At 50.0% G+C, this 16,701-nt stretch overlaps 2 protein-coding genes; both read left to right on the top strand.

Annotated features, from left to right (window-relative positions):
• Positions 1 to 12,009: 12,009 nt before the first annotated feature.
• On the top strand, positions 12,010 to 12,986 carry FFUJ_04132 (uncharacterized protein; the record flags this gene model as incomplete). XM_023572619.1 has 3 exons in its annotated part: positions 12,010 to 12,190; positions 12,268 to 12,803; positions 12,870 to 12,986. The coding sequence occupies 3 exons, from the start codon at positions 12,010 to 12,012 to the stop codon at positions 12,984 to 12,986; spliced, it is 834 nt and encodes a 277-aa protein (XP_023426709.1).
• A 2,537-nt stretch (positions 12,987 to 15,523) lies between these two features.
• On the top strand, positions 15,524 to 16,301 carry FFUJ_04133 (uncharacterized protein; the record flags this gene model as incomplete). XM_023572617.1 has 3 exons in its annotated part: positions 15,524 to 15,561; positions 15,631 to 16,080; positions 16,133 to 16,301. The coding sequence occupies 3 exons, from the start codon at positions 15,524 to 15,526 to the stop codon at positions 16,299 to 16,301; spliced, it is 657 nt and encodes a 218-aa protein (XP_023426708.1).
• Between the last annotated feature and the right edge of the window lie 400 nt (positions 16,302 to 16,701).

Raw genomic sequence — 16,701 nt, 5'->3', positions numbered from 1 at the left:
CGAGAGCCTGGAATCAGCAATCTAGGACTCCCTCGAGTCTCGAGAATAGCACTTGACGCGTCGTCGTCGTCAGTGCCTCAATCACAATACGATGAATGCAATGTTGCATCGAGACTCGCAACTAATCAGATGCAGACTCAACGCCCAGAGCATAGAAGCGCCTACGTCACTATCATGAGGTGCTAGCAGCCGGCAACCAGCATCAAATTGGGTTCTGACTTGTTTGGTCTGCGGAGCGCCCACCTCAAAGCCAAGTTTCCCCTTCCCCACCCACGACAAACGAACGAGACCACTTAGCCTTGGAGCTGACGCCTGATGATACTGAAGGTACTGCACCCTTGGAACCGGTAGTCAATGCTCTTTGAGCATGCCCCTGCAAGTCTTGGGTTCCCTGGGAATAACACAAACACCACAGCCCTTACCTCGATATCCTGTCCAGCCTATTTACCCGTTCTGACTTACACTAAACTAACTGACTGACTTCATCACCCATTGGGGGCCATGCAGTGCAGAACTCTACAGCACATACAGTGAATTATCCTAGGCGAGGTGATCCAAGACCCGGAAAGCAGGGGAAAACTTTCTCAGAAGCCAGGTTTTTGATCGACCGCTGAGAAAACCCCCCGACAGGCTCGCGCTTAGATCTGTGATGTGACGTCTTTTCATGCCACAGGGTCCTTAACTCCAGTTCCCATATCTAAACTCCATTGTAACGGTTTCCCCTCCCTTGACGATGTCTTCAAACTTGTTTCTTTCAGAAGCGGCACAATGGACACAGATGCAGACATGGGGGATATTTGCACGCCTGAAGGATTCAAGCCGCTGATGCACTTTTGCTTTGACTTGGACGCAGACTTGGAACTTGGCTCTGGACCAACATGTCTCACAGCGGTTGGTTTCACCCCAAAAGAGTAATTCATTCTAAGTTAGCTGCCAAGGGTTCTCTGCTCACCATTGCGGACTACCCTTTCGTCCTTCTCGTCCCGCCTAAGCTCTGAAACCTCAGTGAAAGGCACACTGGCCAACATGTACTCAGTGGCATAAACCGTCTTCCCTTTGAGTTCCCAGTCCAATCTCATTGGCACCTTCGCCTATTGAACTATACTCAGATTAGTTGTTCGACTTATCGGAGATCGCTAAGTAGTACTTTGGTTGTCGGACTAGCTAGCCTACGTACTGGACGGCATTGTCGTGGCTTCGGCTGGCGGCACCGCTAAGATCCGTCTCTGAGCCGTAGGCGTGGAGTTAAATATCAATCACAGAGCGGCGGGTGAGTGGAGCGAGCAAGCGGGTTTCGATTCGTCAAATGCGTATTCGTCGTAGAGGACATGGAGTTGTCGTATTGAGTACTGTTGGTGATCAATGGCAATTAGTGAGTCCAAATAAGGCTCGCCGGTTCAAAACGCTCGAAACCTTAGAGTGCCATGGCGCCGACAAAAGCGCCTGGCACTAAACTTGGGTCAACAACGTCTCAAGAAGGCATTTCAAAGATTCAGATTGGTAATCGAAACCCCAGAGATCATCAAGATATGTGACGCAGCGGTATTACAAAGAATGCCCGGCACTTCTGGGGGCTGCTTCGCTGTTATCCAGCCCTGTTTGTATTCAGTTTAGACGGGAATAAGTCACATTCCACGCCCACCTGTCATTGTATCGCAGAGACATTCGATATGTCGCCATTCCTGGGGAAGTGGAACCGTCGAGAGAATGCCACAAGGATAAAGATAGAAAAGGCGGAATCACACGATGGGAAAGTCAATCTGTACTGCAGAGCACAGTAGCGGCCCCAGGCGTGGAGGCGCAAGATAACCTTTCGTGCGAGGTGTAGACTACCCAGTAACTGCAAAGGGCAAGATGTGAATCATAACAAGTATGCCTCATCGGTCAAAGCCGAAGGGGGAGCAAAGAATGAGGAAATCGTGTGCAACTTACGCAACGAGGCAGAGTAATGAGAGCGAATGCGAGAATTGGAGTGAATACGGGGTCGAGCTGAGCAGAGTACGAGCATGATGAATAGGAGGAGAGTATTATGATTAAGGTATTTCGATGTCATGTCAACTCATACAACGTTAAATTGCTGATGTACAGAAACGGTATCAAGATTCGAAGGCTCAGGGGGATTAGCAGTACTAAGGTATGCATGGACAAAGTCCCCTGGGGCTGAGGCTGAAGCTGGTGATGTTGTTAACAGGTTTGTATTATGACGATTTCATTCATCGTTGATGGAGCTATCCATGACAGTTGAAGAACCAGGTACTGCATGTACAATGATGTGTGAGTGTATGTGAGTGTGAGGGGTGGGCTAGACTCTAGGCTGCCGTCAATTCAGTGATTATCCGCTAGTTACAGCCTCAATTATGAGTGAATGAGTGAGTCGTGAGTGAATGAATGAATGAACTGGATGTCCAAACCTGTCGGCTACCACTCGGCGAGATTCCCATGCAGCCGTTTGTGTGTGGTTTTGGTTGTGCCGCATTCGATATGTCGATGTCAAGAAACAACAAACTGGTTGATCTGGATCTCAAGACCACCCCCCTGTCTCCCCTGGTCCTCCGCCTTTTCAGCACTGCAAAACGCTCTCTCCCACGTTAAACTGGCGGACATTGGCACCCCTGTTCGCTTCTCCACTTGGATCACAGGGCGGGGATGATCGAAGCAGGGGGTCACACCGAGTACGTACCTTGCCCTCTATCTTTAGTCCACCCTTGGTTGACCTGAGGCGCAGGGGATACAATTTGCTAGGGACACCAGCCTCACGTCAAGTCAAGTCAAGTGAAGTCAAGCCAAAAGACATGCATGCATGCACCTCTTTCCTAATGAGGGTGCCATGTTGCGCTCTCCAGTACCTCTACCAAGAAAACGTGGCGGAGTAGCTCTCTCATTAGTCTCCCCGTCTCCGGCTCCGGCTCCAAGGAATCGGCCAGAGGCTACAAGGGAAGAACGCTGTTAATGGAAAATCAGAGTTTCCGTTTCCCGTTCCCGTCGAAATTCTTTCCACTCTCGCTCTAGTGCCTTGCTCTCGCCCGGCGATTGGGTTTGACTTTGGGTTTGGCCTTTTCTTTGCGAATGGAATCACTAGAGCTGTGCAAAATACTGCTGCCTACCGGGGCGCAACCCCAGACAAGAAGGCCGTTAACCTTATGACGCCAATCGCATTTCTCGATCAGCAAATCAATCGCGACAACGTGACTCGAATTGTACATTTGTTCTGCACTTACATGCCAGCCACCGGAGTAGCACTGCATTTCGCTTCGCTACTGTACTGTACAGTATGTACAGTACAATCAATCATCAGTCGTCGAAAGCTACGACGATAGGAGCAACAACATATTGCCTATTCCGTAGCGTAGTGTTTATTACCTACAAGGTAGCAGTAGCACTCTGCGCTGTCTTGGGATGGGCTGTTGATCACTCGCTACAATGCACTGCCGTATTTCCCAAATTAAACCCGAGCCTGATCCCAGCGAATCGCCGATAACATAAGGAGGTGATGATGATGAACTGTCCCAGGCCAGGCCAGGCACGGGCTACGGGTACAACACGCAGCCTAACCCAGCATCGCAGCGTAGTGTCGTGGGTAGTAGGGGATAGCATGGTTGCAAGATTGCACTCGTGGGCTTCGCCTTGTGGTTGCGGCGGCACAGCAGGTTACTGTACCCAGAGGCCCTGTCTCTCCAACTCTAAGAGCATGGATTCACTTCCATCGGGAGGATCCGCATCCGCGAGTCTTGAAGCCAAGACAAAGGAAACAAGGGGGCAGGTAATTTAATTTCATTTTTTGCTATTGTCGGGTTGCTCTTTTCAGTCTTGACAGCGGAGTAGAATATTTTCACCCATGGATATGTCCATGGAGTTGGGAACCAAACTGTGGGAACTTGGCTACAACCGCCCCCGCCCCTTGAAGAACAAAGAACAACACCATGCCTTTGTTGGAGATGCGCGCGCTTGACCAATCAAGTCGAGGATCCACCTCTCATCTTGCTCCCGCGCGTTCAGCCCTACCGCTCGAGGTCACCCCACCCCTGTCCTCTCCTGTCCTGCTCTGTCTTCCAGTCTTTTGCTGCTCTCCTGCAATGGAAGCTTCACAGGCCCACGCCCCCTCAGTGAAAATCCCCACACAAGTTCAGTGCTCTAGCAGTGAACACATCCACTGAAGCTGAGCTGAGATCTTTTAGTGCTCATGTCTCTCGGCACTTGGGGTGCTTCATTCTCATCCTCACATTCAATCCAGAACTCTTGGAGAACATTGGCAACAGAAAAAAAGAAAGCAACATATTCGTCATCGTGAGACACCTGACGTCTCGCCAAGGGACCGTAGACCCTGCCGCTGTAGATAGTGAAGAAGATGCGGCTAAGGTACCTAACTCTCTCTTCGGGGACTGTCGCATGCAACCACGGGCATCTCCAAGACCAAAAGACGCAATCTGCTTGGACGGCTTCGCTTGGTCAACCGGCCTCGCCGAAGCCTTGTTTCTTAGAGCTTCACCGCTGAGCAAAGATACCCTTCCCCTCATCAACTGCAGCCCTACGAGGAGAGTTGCTAGAGTCTGACTGTCATCAAACGGCGGAGCTCCAATTCATCTCCCTATCTCTCATCTCCGCAAATTTCGCAACCACAGCCAACGGATGCCATACCACATGTTGATCATGGTCTTGGGCCTGTGTCTCGATTGCATCTGCATCTGCATCTGCGTCTTCAGCCCACGGAGGAGATGCACTGATTTGGAAATGGCGGACCGAGGACACTGACCGCAAGCTGTCTTGTCAGGCAACCTTGTAGTGTACCTTGCGCCTGTCTCTGTCTCTGTCTCTCTACTGTTCACTCGCTGTTGGTTACTGCTCATTCCAGCTCCGATGCAGTGGATCAGCCCTTTTTTATCGTTCTGAGCTACCCGCTGTGTCTTGCATCCCAGTCATCACCTTGAACTATCGCTCGGTAACACGGCGCATCTGACTGACCACGCAATGGCAATGGCGATGCCTCGAATGGAATCTCCCATTGGAGTATTCTCTTTCGAGCATTTTGCCTTTCTTGATTGTCCGGACTTAAACATGTTAATTACGTACACATGATTCGGACTTAACAGCCATTAGGACAGACAGACAGACAGACAGACATGAAAAGGTACAGAGCTGCGCTACGTTTCAAGGCGTTCAAGCCATGTACCTTTGAATTTAACCCAGATTTCTAGACGCGTGTGTCGCATCGCATCGCATCCATCCGCTGCGCTGGCATACCGTACGCCCCCTGGTTAACCCTGGCAGGTTATTTGCCCATTTATCATTTTTGGACCCCAAAAACGTTTCCCTTGCTAGCGACCGACGCTGGCTCCCTGATATCTACACCCCACAGCCCTTGCAAATTCCCCTCCCGTCCCCTTCATCTTTCTGGCAGTTGATTGCGGGCGTGCTGGTGCTGCCCATCATTTCCTACCAGGGGAAACAGGCGTGCCTATCGCGTATTTTTGCAGCTCGGGTTTCAAGCTATCAGATACGCCAGAGCTCCCCGAGCTACTCAGGAAACGAAGCGGGAATGAATGAACCAGAGCTCGGACGCTACGGTATCATTTGGCTTGACTTGACTTGTCTCATCTTGGACTTCACCCTAATCACGGGCTGCAATTGTTGTGACTCAGTTCGGGGACCTCGTCTAAATGGTCTGTCGGGGTTTGGGCAAAAAGTCGCGACGAATCTGCAACTCGAGTCTCAGTGTCTTGCTTCACGTGAAAGAATAGGAGAGCAGAGATGCAGGGACATCTATCTTTACTCCACAAGCACGCAGCCGCGGGGATCTCGTCGTGGCTTACTACCCCATCAAGCCAAGTCTCAGTCTCAGTCTCACTTGGGGAGTGAGCTTCGATACTGATTCAATGAATGCTACTCATGGTCTTGCTGTATCTCCATCGCTAAACCCATGGCCCAAAGCGCATCATCCAGATGGAGTTCTCGGAGACTTTGATTCACGTGCGAGCATTCATGTCGGGAGGAAAAGTGTCCGCTCCATTATGGTAATGGCAGTGCCAGTGGTAGGCTCGAGCTTGGGCTCTAGGCAGGAAGCTAGTGCCAGCAAAAAGTCTCCGCGTAGGCTCTATTCCCAGTGTGTACTGGTGTCAGGACCCAATGGAAGCCAACACACCCCCAAAGCAAAGCCGTGAGCTGTGAGTGAGAAAATGGGATGGATCCCCAGAATGCCGTCCAGTGGCTTGGGGCCTTGGGGAGGTGAGAACCTTAAACCTACCCTCGTCGACGGGAGACGACATGATGGTACCGAGGAAGTGGTGCAGCATGTTCATGTAAGACGATATGTTTCTGGTGGTGAAGAACCAAAAAAAGATCCTCGCAGAGAATGGCTCTGTTGAGTATAGACAAATGACAAATACAAAGTCAACATTAGACTGAGCTAGCTTCATTTAATGGGCCAATTGATAAAGCGGGAATCCGTTCGCCGACCCTGAGCCGCATAGTCGTGCCGCAAGCCGGCCGTAGGAGGTCCCAGGTCCGTAGGTTGAGGTAGAGAGAGAGAGCGCTAACTTGGACCAGACAGGAGAGTCAACGACAAACGGCAACGGAGTCAACAGATGATCAAAACATGTGGGCTTGAATGGCTCCGACGGTCCTCGTCTCGCCAAATAATCATCGCCGTTTCAATTTCAGCCGTGATACACCTGCATTTGATTTCAGAAACACCAGAAATGCCTGGTTGTATGCCTCGTCTGGCGTGCATGGTCCGCTACGGCTTCGCCGAAAACCCGTGCCTTGAGTTGAGTTAGTTGACGCGCAGGTCATTATGCGCCCGTGATGCATAGTCCCCGATTATCTCGGTCAACTTTGTACAGCATCTGATGCTAGCGATAGCTTTTTCGGATTGACGTCAACGAAAACAAAAAAGAACCTGCAAAATCTTATTTTGGGCAGTCGAGTTAGCTTAGTCTTGTTTCTATCATTTAGACGCGGGCATGTTGAAGAAACACGGATTTTGCGGCTTAACGGTGAGCTCAAATCCGCAAAGTCCGCGACTCATCAGAATTACTTTTTATGGTAAACGCTTTGGTAATGTGCTCACCCTGTGGTCCCTGATAGAGAGCTTGTCCTTTTTTCTGCTTGCTTGACACCTTAGTTATGATCGACAGCTACCAAGCATTGGATGCAAGCTTGGGGAGCTTTTTTGGCGAGCTTGGAGCTTAGAGTTTCGCCAACGTAGCGTAGCAGTCAAAGCAAGGTAGTCCCAGTGATCTGGCTCAGGGCGCAGCGGCCGCCTCTAGCCCCCAAGGATCCTTTGTCGACTTGTCACTCAAAAGGCGGCGGCGGACTTTTCAAACAGTCGGACACAATTTGTCAAAAGGGGTGTACCACTGCCTACCACTACCGGTACTGAGAAACGCTATGAGGACATCGGGATGACAGAGGGGGCAGCACTCATCCAGGGCTTGATACTCTCTTCCGGTTGGAGGACACTCATTCAAGCGCCCAACTTGTCATCTCGTAGGGCTGGGTAGATCCTATCCAAGTGACAGCAGGGGGGGCTGTCTTCACCCCCGTGCTCTATACATCATTGCCATCCGTCTGGATGGTCTGGTTCACTGCTTGATAAGCACACAAACTGTCGGTCTCGCAAAGGATTGGACAAGAGCCGCCGTCCAAGGGGTTATATCAAATACTGAGCCTGGGCCTTATTAGGGAGTGCCGTCTTCAGTTGAATGCAACCCCACGCATCACCCATCACCCGTGATGTTGATCAACAAGAGGGTGGTTTGTTCTGACCAAAATGGCGGGTGATGGATAACGGATAACGGGCGGTGCCACGTACATGCCTACAGCACATGCAACCATTGTCTCAACCACAATCATATCCATGCAGCCTCAGGGGGCAGAGGCATAGCAGCCTGGCAATACTGCGGCTTCATTGGATAGCTGCCTCTTCTTTTGAAGTTGCAAGGCGAAGCAGATGGGCCCAGAGATTTGGACCATGCATTTCGACGAATATGCCCAGATTGGGAAATAGGACCAAAGTCCCGTCAAGAGGGGACCCTTTGTGCTGCTAGCCAGCATATGCATTCATCTGCGCGTGCGTCTAGCGGCAGTTTCAGCCATCGTCGGCGGTCCAGAGTCGAGACTCTCTGTCTCGAAATATCTCATGTTATTTGTTGGGCACTGATGATCCGAGGGCTGTCGTTGGGTTGCAGGGGTCCTCACAATCGGATAATCAGTATCGTTTGAGGAATCAAGTTTCGATGGATTAGATGATACCTATGCTACGTTGAACCAATGTGAAGAAGAAAGTGTGCAGCGCCGTGCATTGCATGAGGCACGGAGCCCAGGGACATGGCTGAGGTGGTCCCGACTGTGAGGTGTAAGGCTGAGTATTCGTGGATCCAATCCAATCCAATTGAATCCAAAGGATGGAGGTTACTTCCGGCAAATTTTGTAGGCATGTATGTATGTATGTATGTAAGTGCCTGCCCACATACCGAACCGGTGTAACTCTACCAAGCATGAGGGAGGATCAATTACTGATTTCCTAATCCATCGATCTAATGATTTGTTTTATGGAGCATTTGACCACACGTCGTCTATCTAATCATGCATATCCTTGACTCTGTTGTGTTGCGTTGCTAAATCCTAGTGCAATCCTCCCCTACGAGGTCCGATGGACAATAGATGGGCATCCGTAGGCGTCGGCGGGGAATAAACATAAAATTTCAACATACCGCGGGAATAGAGCAAAGGCCTACTTCTGGTCAGTGCCACTAACATTAGCACAGCAGCATGGATCACTAAATCGACTGATTTCCCACCTTGTGGGGGAACGAGCCCGAATTTTCTATTGGCTAGCCAAGTTACCTAGTAAATAGAATTCGCACGGGAAATGATAGACGGATCGGGATATGGGGACGTGTCAGAAAGTCTAGACATTCTGACAAACGAACTGGCCTAACGTTATGCTGCGCTGAAGGATTTGTTTGAAAGTACGTGCTGCGCAAACACACAACTCATTAACATACAGGGGTCCAGGGGAAAGCATATCCGCCTATGGTTGTGATATCTTCTATTGTGGCAGGGCGTGTAATAATCCCTCGGTGAAGAGGCGATGAGGATATTTTTGACATAGATCACTGCTCCGAAGTTACAGGGCACGTCGACAGCTAAGCTATGTGAGGCAGTTGGAATCCCCAGCCATCCATGTATGAGCATGTAAGTTGATAGCCGGAACGGCATCCCGTGGGTGAGTTGTGAGGTGGTTACATGTGAGGATTGAGTTAAGTCGTGTCGAGACCAAACGGATTCACTGATCAAGACATGGGAATCACGAAAAGAGGAGGTGGCGAAACCACTTGCATCAGCACTCGCGGATATCATCTTGCCCGCCTGTCGTGAATCGGTGCATATCCGAGCTCGACCGTTGAAGCTATCTTGATTTTATCCTAAAGCTAGATGCGGCACAGTAACAAACTAGAACCCACGAAGCCGCCTTCTACAAACGGCATTCAAGGATCCATCCAATGGTCTCGACGCCATCATCTCGGAAATTTACTCGTTCTGTTCTGCTTCTTTTTCTGTTTCTGCTCCTCTTCTCAATCAACCGTCTAGGAGCAAGGGCCGTCATTGCGTGCGTGTGTGCCTCAAAAGCTCGAGCCATATAATTCCTAGCCCGCGGCGCTGCTATCAAAGTCCCCGCCCACTCAGGCTTCGCCATGGCACCCCCAAAAGCAAAGAAAGTAAGAGAGCAGTTGAAACGTTGCGACAGCCTAAGGAAATTTGAGTGCGGCTGAGCTAGGGCAAGCAGGGCGATGCTACGCTGCGCTAGAGACGGAGACGGCAATCGACTCGATAGACTAAATGTGGACAAATTTAGCCCACATTTCCATCAAGTCTGCCTTGAAGCTTCTTTGCTGGTCCATGGCTTGATCTCGGGGACCTGGTTGGCTTGCTCGTTTAGTGTCCACGACGGGGAGTGCAGTGCCAGCTTTCAAAGGAACCTACAGCACCTCTCTGTATCTCGTCTCTCTATCAGTTGTTGGCTTTTTAGACGGTTAGAATGACATCTGCTCTGCTAATAGCGCCAGCCTCTGATGGTTCTGTTCTATTTTGCTCCCGCCCTTCTGGTGATTTGGCTGCGCCTAGTAGTTCATCGTCTCGTTGACTCTCCACCGTTGATGTTACGTGACGAACCGTTCAGTACTGATAAAACCCAATACGCTCACATTCCAAACCAAGCCGTATCTGGTATACGATACGTTACTGCTTCACAGCACGGCACAGTATGGTGTAGTATAGCATATGCCATGCTCTGGTATAGTACGAGAAGACACAGCAGATGCTCAAATCCGTCTCATGCCCTACTTGAGCCCCGATCTGTAACTCAGTGAATCCCGCTCTTTTGACGAGACACCGTTGTGTGGGATGGCAGCACTCCCCTCCTTGTTCCACAGCGAAGTTGTTGTGCATATAGGCAGACATCCAGATATTTGGATTCATCATTCAGCATTTCATCAAGTTAGCACCATGATAATGACAGCAAACCTGCTCACAAATGGATAAGGAATTTGTCAGTATCCTGGTAATTTACTCTATTCGTCCGAATGGAGTCGGAATCGGACATGGCCAGCGGAGTTTATTATAAATCCTTGAGGTAGGTTTTAATGATCGCCCGTGGACAGCACGGGCCGTACTGCACCAAATGAGACAGTTTCAAGTGTATTAGTGGAGGATTTGCAGTGGCCAACAGTCAGTGCATCTCTCGTCTTGCCGTCGTAAATTCAATAAAGACAAATTGAAGCAATCCATAACAGTCTCGCCTTTCGCTATTAGCAGCCGCGAAGCCATATTGCGGCCCTGGACTCGAGAATGAGTGAACGAAATGCTTGGCACAAGGATCGTAGCGAAAGGATTTCGATGCCCCGTAGCATCGCAAATGACCCAGTGAGAGAAGAACGAGTGCGAGCGCCAGTGGAGACAGGCTTGAATGGAAAGGTTGAAAAGGCGGAGGTACGTACCGTGAGCTACCCTGACCTTGTCTGCAGAGTGCATTGGATTGGGGCTCAGAGGGTGATGAGCACCAGCCCTGTGAGGCCAGCGCCAGACAGAGACAGAGACACAGACAGAGACACAGACACAGACACACATTGACTGAGAGACAGAGGCGAAAGAGCCCCCGCAAGCACCTAAACAACACCCCTCTCCTTTGGTGCCAGGCCCCAGGGAAGGTAGCCAGGGACCTTTTTCTGCTTGTGTGTGGCCGTGCCGTCTTGGGTGCTGGGTACTAACTTAGCCGCATGCTAGTAGTGCTAGGGGAGAGGTGTGCGATGTGGAAAGTGGAGGATGTCTGTGTGTGATGGGAGGGGGGTAGGGGAAGAGGCGTGTATTCAACTCACTCTCTACACTGCAGATTAGGTTGATCAAAGAGACACCAGAGACAGAGTGGAAAGCGCAGCACAGCGCAGGGCAAGGCAATGTCCAGCGCTGGATACCCCCTCATGGGTACAGTACAGTAGGTACCCGTAAGGCAAGGCAAGGTAAGGTAGGCGCACACCTCACACGCCCCTGCCCTTGTAGGGTCCCTTCCACTCACTCGTCACTCACGTCCTTCCTTGGGTCTTTCCGTTACCTTATGCCATGCCTGCTCCACGCAGCTTTGGGGAGATTTATTTAATATACAGCCTCTTCCCCCTCACCAACCGTCTTGCTCTCCATCTATCTCCAAGTTCATCAACAGATTCAGCTTCAAGTAGCTTCAGATCTTCTTGATCATTCTCATCTTGCACTCATATACCTACCTACTTATATACCCACTGCCACCACACTCACCACCTTGCCTTGACCATCATAGCCTCTCAGTTCGTTTGGGTATAAAGACAGACACAAGAGGACAGACAGATACAGGAAACAATTGAGAATAAACCAACTCTCCCAATCTTGCTTTGGGCCATCTAGAGCTTCGTCGTTCCAAAATCGACGTTTACAATTCTCAGCTACAAGCAACCCCACACTCACACATATAACAACTTCACAATGTCCATGTTTATGACACAACCCGCCTACGCCTACGCGGCAGCTCCTCCACCTCCCAGACAATACTCGGGAACAAGCAGTGCTTTCAGTGCTTCTGCCAACCCCGATGAGGACTGGACCAAGATCTCTGACCTTGCTGAGCGCCGAAGAATACAGAACCGCATTGCTCAGCGCAACTACCGTATGTTGAGCCTGCTTGACTCTAGATTCACTCTGGAGCCTCATAAGCTGTTTTTGCAGAACTAACAGTCCTTTCAGGCAAGAAGCTCAAGCGCCGCCTTGAAGACCTCGAGCGCCGTGCTGGTTCTTCTGACGATGCCGAGTCCGACAAGCAGCCACAGAAGCCTACCAAGTCGAAGCGATCCCCCTCCGCACCCAAGTCTCAAAAATCGCAATCCGGAGCTCCCAGCAAGTCTGTTGCCTCACAGGGCCAGTTCACTCCTCCCATGGAGCCTACTGACGAGCTTTTCTTCCCCGGCACCTACGACGACCGAGCTCGCTCAGACAGCCCTCCTCAGTTCACATACTCAACATACCCTGCTCCCGATGAGATCCTCCTCGCACCCTACGGTTCCACTCAGTCATACCCAGCCATCACAACCGCTGATGCCTACCCCAACTACATGACAGCGTCTACAGTGCCCATGACGCTTCCTTCCATGACACACTTCAGCGATGCCATCAAGCGGGAGACGTACCCTAGTGACGACGGACTCACTCCTTACATGACCTACGGTTACATGCCACCCATGGACTTCAACTCTGGTAGCCCATACGAACAGTCCAACCCTCATGTGAGTCACGCCAGTCAAACGCCCCGTGGGGTTGTACGAGATCCACGTTGCTGATGGGGTTCGCAGACTCCTCCGCTGTCGCATTCTTTCGACCACTCTGCCAACTGCTCAGAGGCTGGCTTCGACTACCCTGCCACGCCTCTGTCAATGCCTGGCTCGCCTGGTCTAATCCAGCACCAATAGGGCAGCTGGCATGGGCGAGAGAAAGAAAGAAACATAGCGAACTTTGAGATTTTGGGTTAGGCGTTGGAAATGAGCCCTACGAGGCATAGCATGGCGGGTTTTGATATATTTGAACACTTTCACACTCCACACTTTTCACTTCTTTTGGTACTGGCAAAGGTATCTATGTCACAGGCGAGAGGATGTTTACTCGTCTGCATTCGTTTTATGTACACAGGGTCGAAGCGCTCGACCATGTGATTTCTGTAACGGCTGCAAGATGCACGGACGAATTGCTTATTTGGAATGGCGAAGGAAAAGAAGACGAGTGAGGCGTTTTGGGAATGCATACAGCATACGCTTGTATGCATCCGAATGTATATTGGGCAGACACTGAACTGAACTGGACTGGACTGGACTGGCAAAGGTTGAAAGCAGGCAAGGAGGCAAACAAACAACAAAGATGGCGGCTGCGGGGTCGAGAGATCTTGGCTTGGCCACTTACATTCTTGTTAGTGTTGGTTGAATAGATATCTTGAGCCATGAGACAAATTAGATGATGAAATGTGCATAGCGCTTTGTGCTTGACTGCATTGAAGTGAAGTGAAGTGTACAAGTGGTGAGCTGGCTGTGTTTCATAATGATTATGATGTGATGAAAGTGGCCCAAGAATTTAGGAGTGATGAGTGAGGTCTAGTCTAAGTAGATAATGAATGAATGAATGAATGAATGAATGAGGCTGGCTGAACTAGAACAGAGTTGGTATGGCATGGCATGGCATGATATGATAGAGCTTGACCTCCCTTGTGAAGATCAAGATCAAGGGACATGCATGTTGATAGTCAGGTAGTGCAGCTCAGTCACTGGGTTTGCTGTATCGTTTCCTTCGTTTATTATCTACTCGCGTAGACAGACGGAGCTGAATAGATAGAGGGCTCGGGCAATGTGCCATAGTGAGTCGATGGCTTGAGAGGGGGGCTTCAGCTCCATGTTCCGTGTGCATGCGCAAGTTGAGCTAGACGACTGAGGCGGAATCCAGAACTTGTGCCTCAGAGCCTCGTCTACTGTCTACTGTCTTTGTCTGTCTGTTGGGTGTCATTTTCCATATTGCATTGCGTGTTGTGTCGTCCCCCTCCCTCTTTTCTTCGTATGCTACAGGGACTTTTATGCGCTATGTGACCTGCTGGACCTGACCGGTATGTGAGTGGGTGAGCTGTTGCTTGCTCGGCGGTTACCACTAACAGACCGGAGTGCTAGGGTGTGGATGAGTATTTTGGGATTGGGATTTGGGAGACACTTTCTGAGTCCGAGTCCGAGTCCTACCTCCACGTGCCAAGGAGGGTTGCATGGGCAAATCCGGGCGTTTTGTTGTGTTACAAGTTGGCATTATATCCGTCATGTTATTGGGCCTGTCTCTGTGTGTGCATGGCCTGGCCCCTTCGGTACCGACGTACGTGGTCCTTTGCCGGCTCCTACGGCTACGGATAACAAAGAGGAAATCAGGCTCGGGTCAAGATTCACGCCGGGTTCTTAGGGAGATACCTGCTCCTGTTCTGGGAGGATTTGGACCCTCGTCTGCTCTAATGGCAAATGATACTGTTGCCGGGAGTGGCGGATGAATAGGAGCGAGAGGAGACGTGATGAAATGAAATGAAATGAAATGAAATGAAATGAGAGGGGGATTGAAAATGGAAAAAGGTCACGGAAAAGGGTGTGAGTCTGCGTGTACATCAAAAGGTGAGTAGGCGGATATCATTCTCAGCTATAGGTAGGCAGGCTGTGGACAAGTATTGAAATATTGGATGCATTCAATTACCAAGCTTGTTGACGCTGCAGATCAAACGACGGCCCCCAAATCATTGCAGACAAATCACCAGAAAAGGCAGAACACCAACAAGCAAGTTTCTGTAGCCATCAGTTAAGTAACAAGGCAAAACGAGTCTGGTCCTTTTGTCTGCAGTAAAGTACTCGAGTGGATATCTAGATACTGACATGGATTGACTTTAGCATCTCAAGATCACTAAGTTAGTAGACAGGTCTGGACTCGATCTGCCGCTATTCGATTCCAGGCTAGATGTGATCTAACTCACGACCCAAAGACGGTCAACAGCGCCTGGACCAACACAAGGTACCGTTGTTCAACCTTATGCTTCTGAGGTGTGAACCTTGTTTTCATCTACCACTGCCGCCATGTCCGTGCGAACGGGATGAGAGAGGCTGGCTAGAGACTATCAAAAGCCATCTTTGAGGTTTATGGTTTTATGACGTATCTCAAATTGGAGTGTCTAAAGATGAAGATGTTTCATTATTCAAAAAAAGAATCAGTCAATAGTGAAATGAACATCATGTTTGAGGAAATACTGCGTTGCTTTACAAGAGATATTGAAGCTTGATTGAACTGCTGTACGTAAGCATCTCAACTGCCGACTTGGCGTGGTACTACAAGCAAACTCAATTATGTCATCCATTTAAAGCATCCGCTCATACCAAAACATCAGGCATCTCAATTCACTCAATTCACTTCTCTTCCTTCAATTGACAGTGGAAACAAAGTGAAAATGTCAAACAGTCTGCAATACATCTTCGGTGGCCCCAAGTACGTACCAGCACCTACCACAAAGACAAGCTAGTACCAGTACCTAGGTAGCTAACCAACATCTTCAAGGGCTTGGGATAGTGGTCTCTGGACAGCCTCGGACGATCGCGTCCGCGGCGGCTCGAGCATCTCACACCTCTATACTCACCCCACGCAAGCCAAGTTCTACGGCCATCTTGACACAAAGACCCTCGGCGGCGCTGGCTTTGCTTCGCAGCGCACAGTCGGCGACCTGGCCCTCGATCTCTCCTGCACAGAGGGCATAAAACTCTCCCTCGGCTGGGACAGCTCGGATCAGACTTTTACCCTCAACGTCAAGGACACCATTCCTGGAAAGAGGGAGGATGGGCGAGATGAGGCTGGTGTGAGCTGGGAGTATGACTTCAAGGCGCCGGAGAATGGAGGTGAGATTTTCATGAAGTGGGATGAGTTCAAAGCGACGTATCGTGGGAGGGAGGTTGAGGATCCTGAGCCGTTGAAGTTGAATGATATCAAGAGAATATCTCTCATGGCACGAAGGTAAGTTTCCATGCTCTGAACTCGAAGGAGACTCGTTGCTAACGTTGAGTAGCTTCTTTGATAAGCAGGATGGAGACTTCAAGCTCTATGTTGACTGGATCGCTGCTGTCAAGAAGGATGATAACGACAACGATGACGATGGCGATCTCAAGAAGCATGCTCTTGAGCAGCGATCTGACCCTCGTCCTGTATGGAAAAGGCTGTTCTGCGGTCTTTTGTAATTGTACTAGATACCTTCACATTTCTGTGTCACTCACCATGACATGAATTGGAATACACAAAAGCATTGTATCACGACCAGGGTTCTCTCCGTCTCCATGGCTTGATTATCTCTATCAATATTGATAATTCACTCCTCATGGCACTTTGTGTTCTGACTTGACGGTTACCTGCAACTACGGGAATCCTGCTGCATTTCTTGACGGAATCTTGTATACAGATCTTGAAGCAGGCCCCAAGCACTTTGAAAGCCTATGGCCACAGGCTATGGCGTCTTATGGACTGTCACCTCCAAGTTGTAGAAATTGCTTTAGCTTGATACTCGTGACTCTGCTGTGCCGATTCGAACCACAGATAATAACGGTTTGCTATCATGACTTACACTCCGTGTTTTCTCCCAAG

This window comes from Fusarium fujikuroi, chromosome FFUJ_chr02 (genome assembly GCF_900079805.1).
Source record: "Fusarium fujikuroi IMI 58289 draft genome, chromosome FFUJ_chr02".
Taxonomy (NCBI): domain Eukaryota; kingdom Fungi; phylum Ascomycota; class Sordariomycetes; order Hypocreales; family Nectriaceae; genus Fusarium; species Fusarium fujikuroi.
The sequence above is the reverse complement of the archived record's forward strand: the minus strand, read 5'-3'. Positions and strand labels throughout refer to the sequence as shown.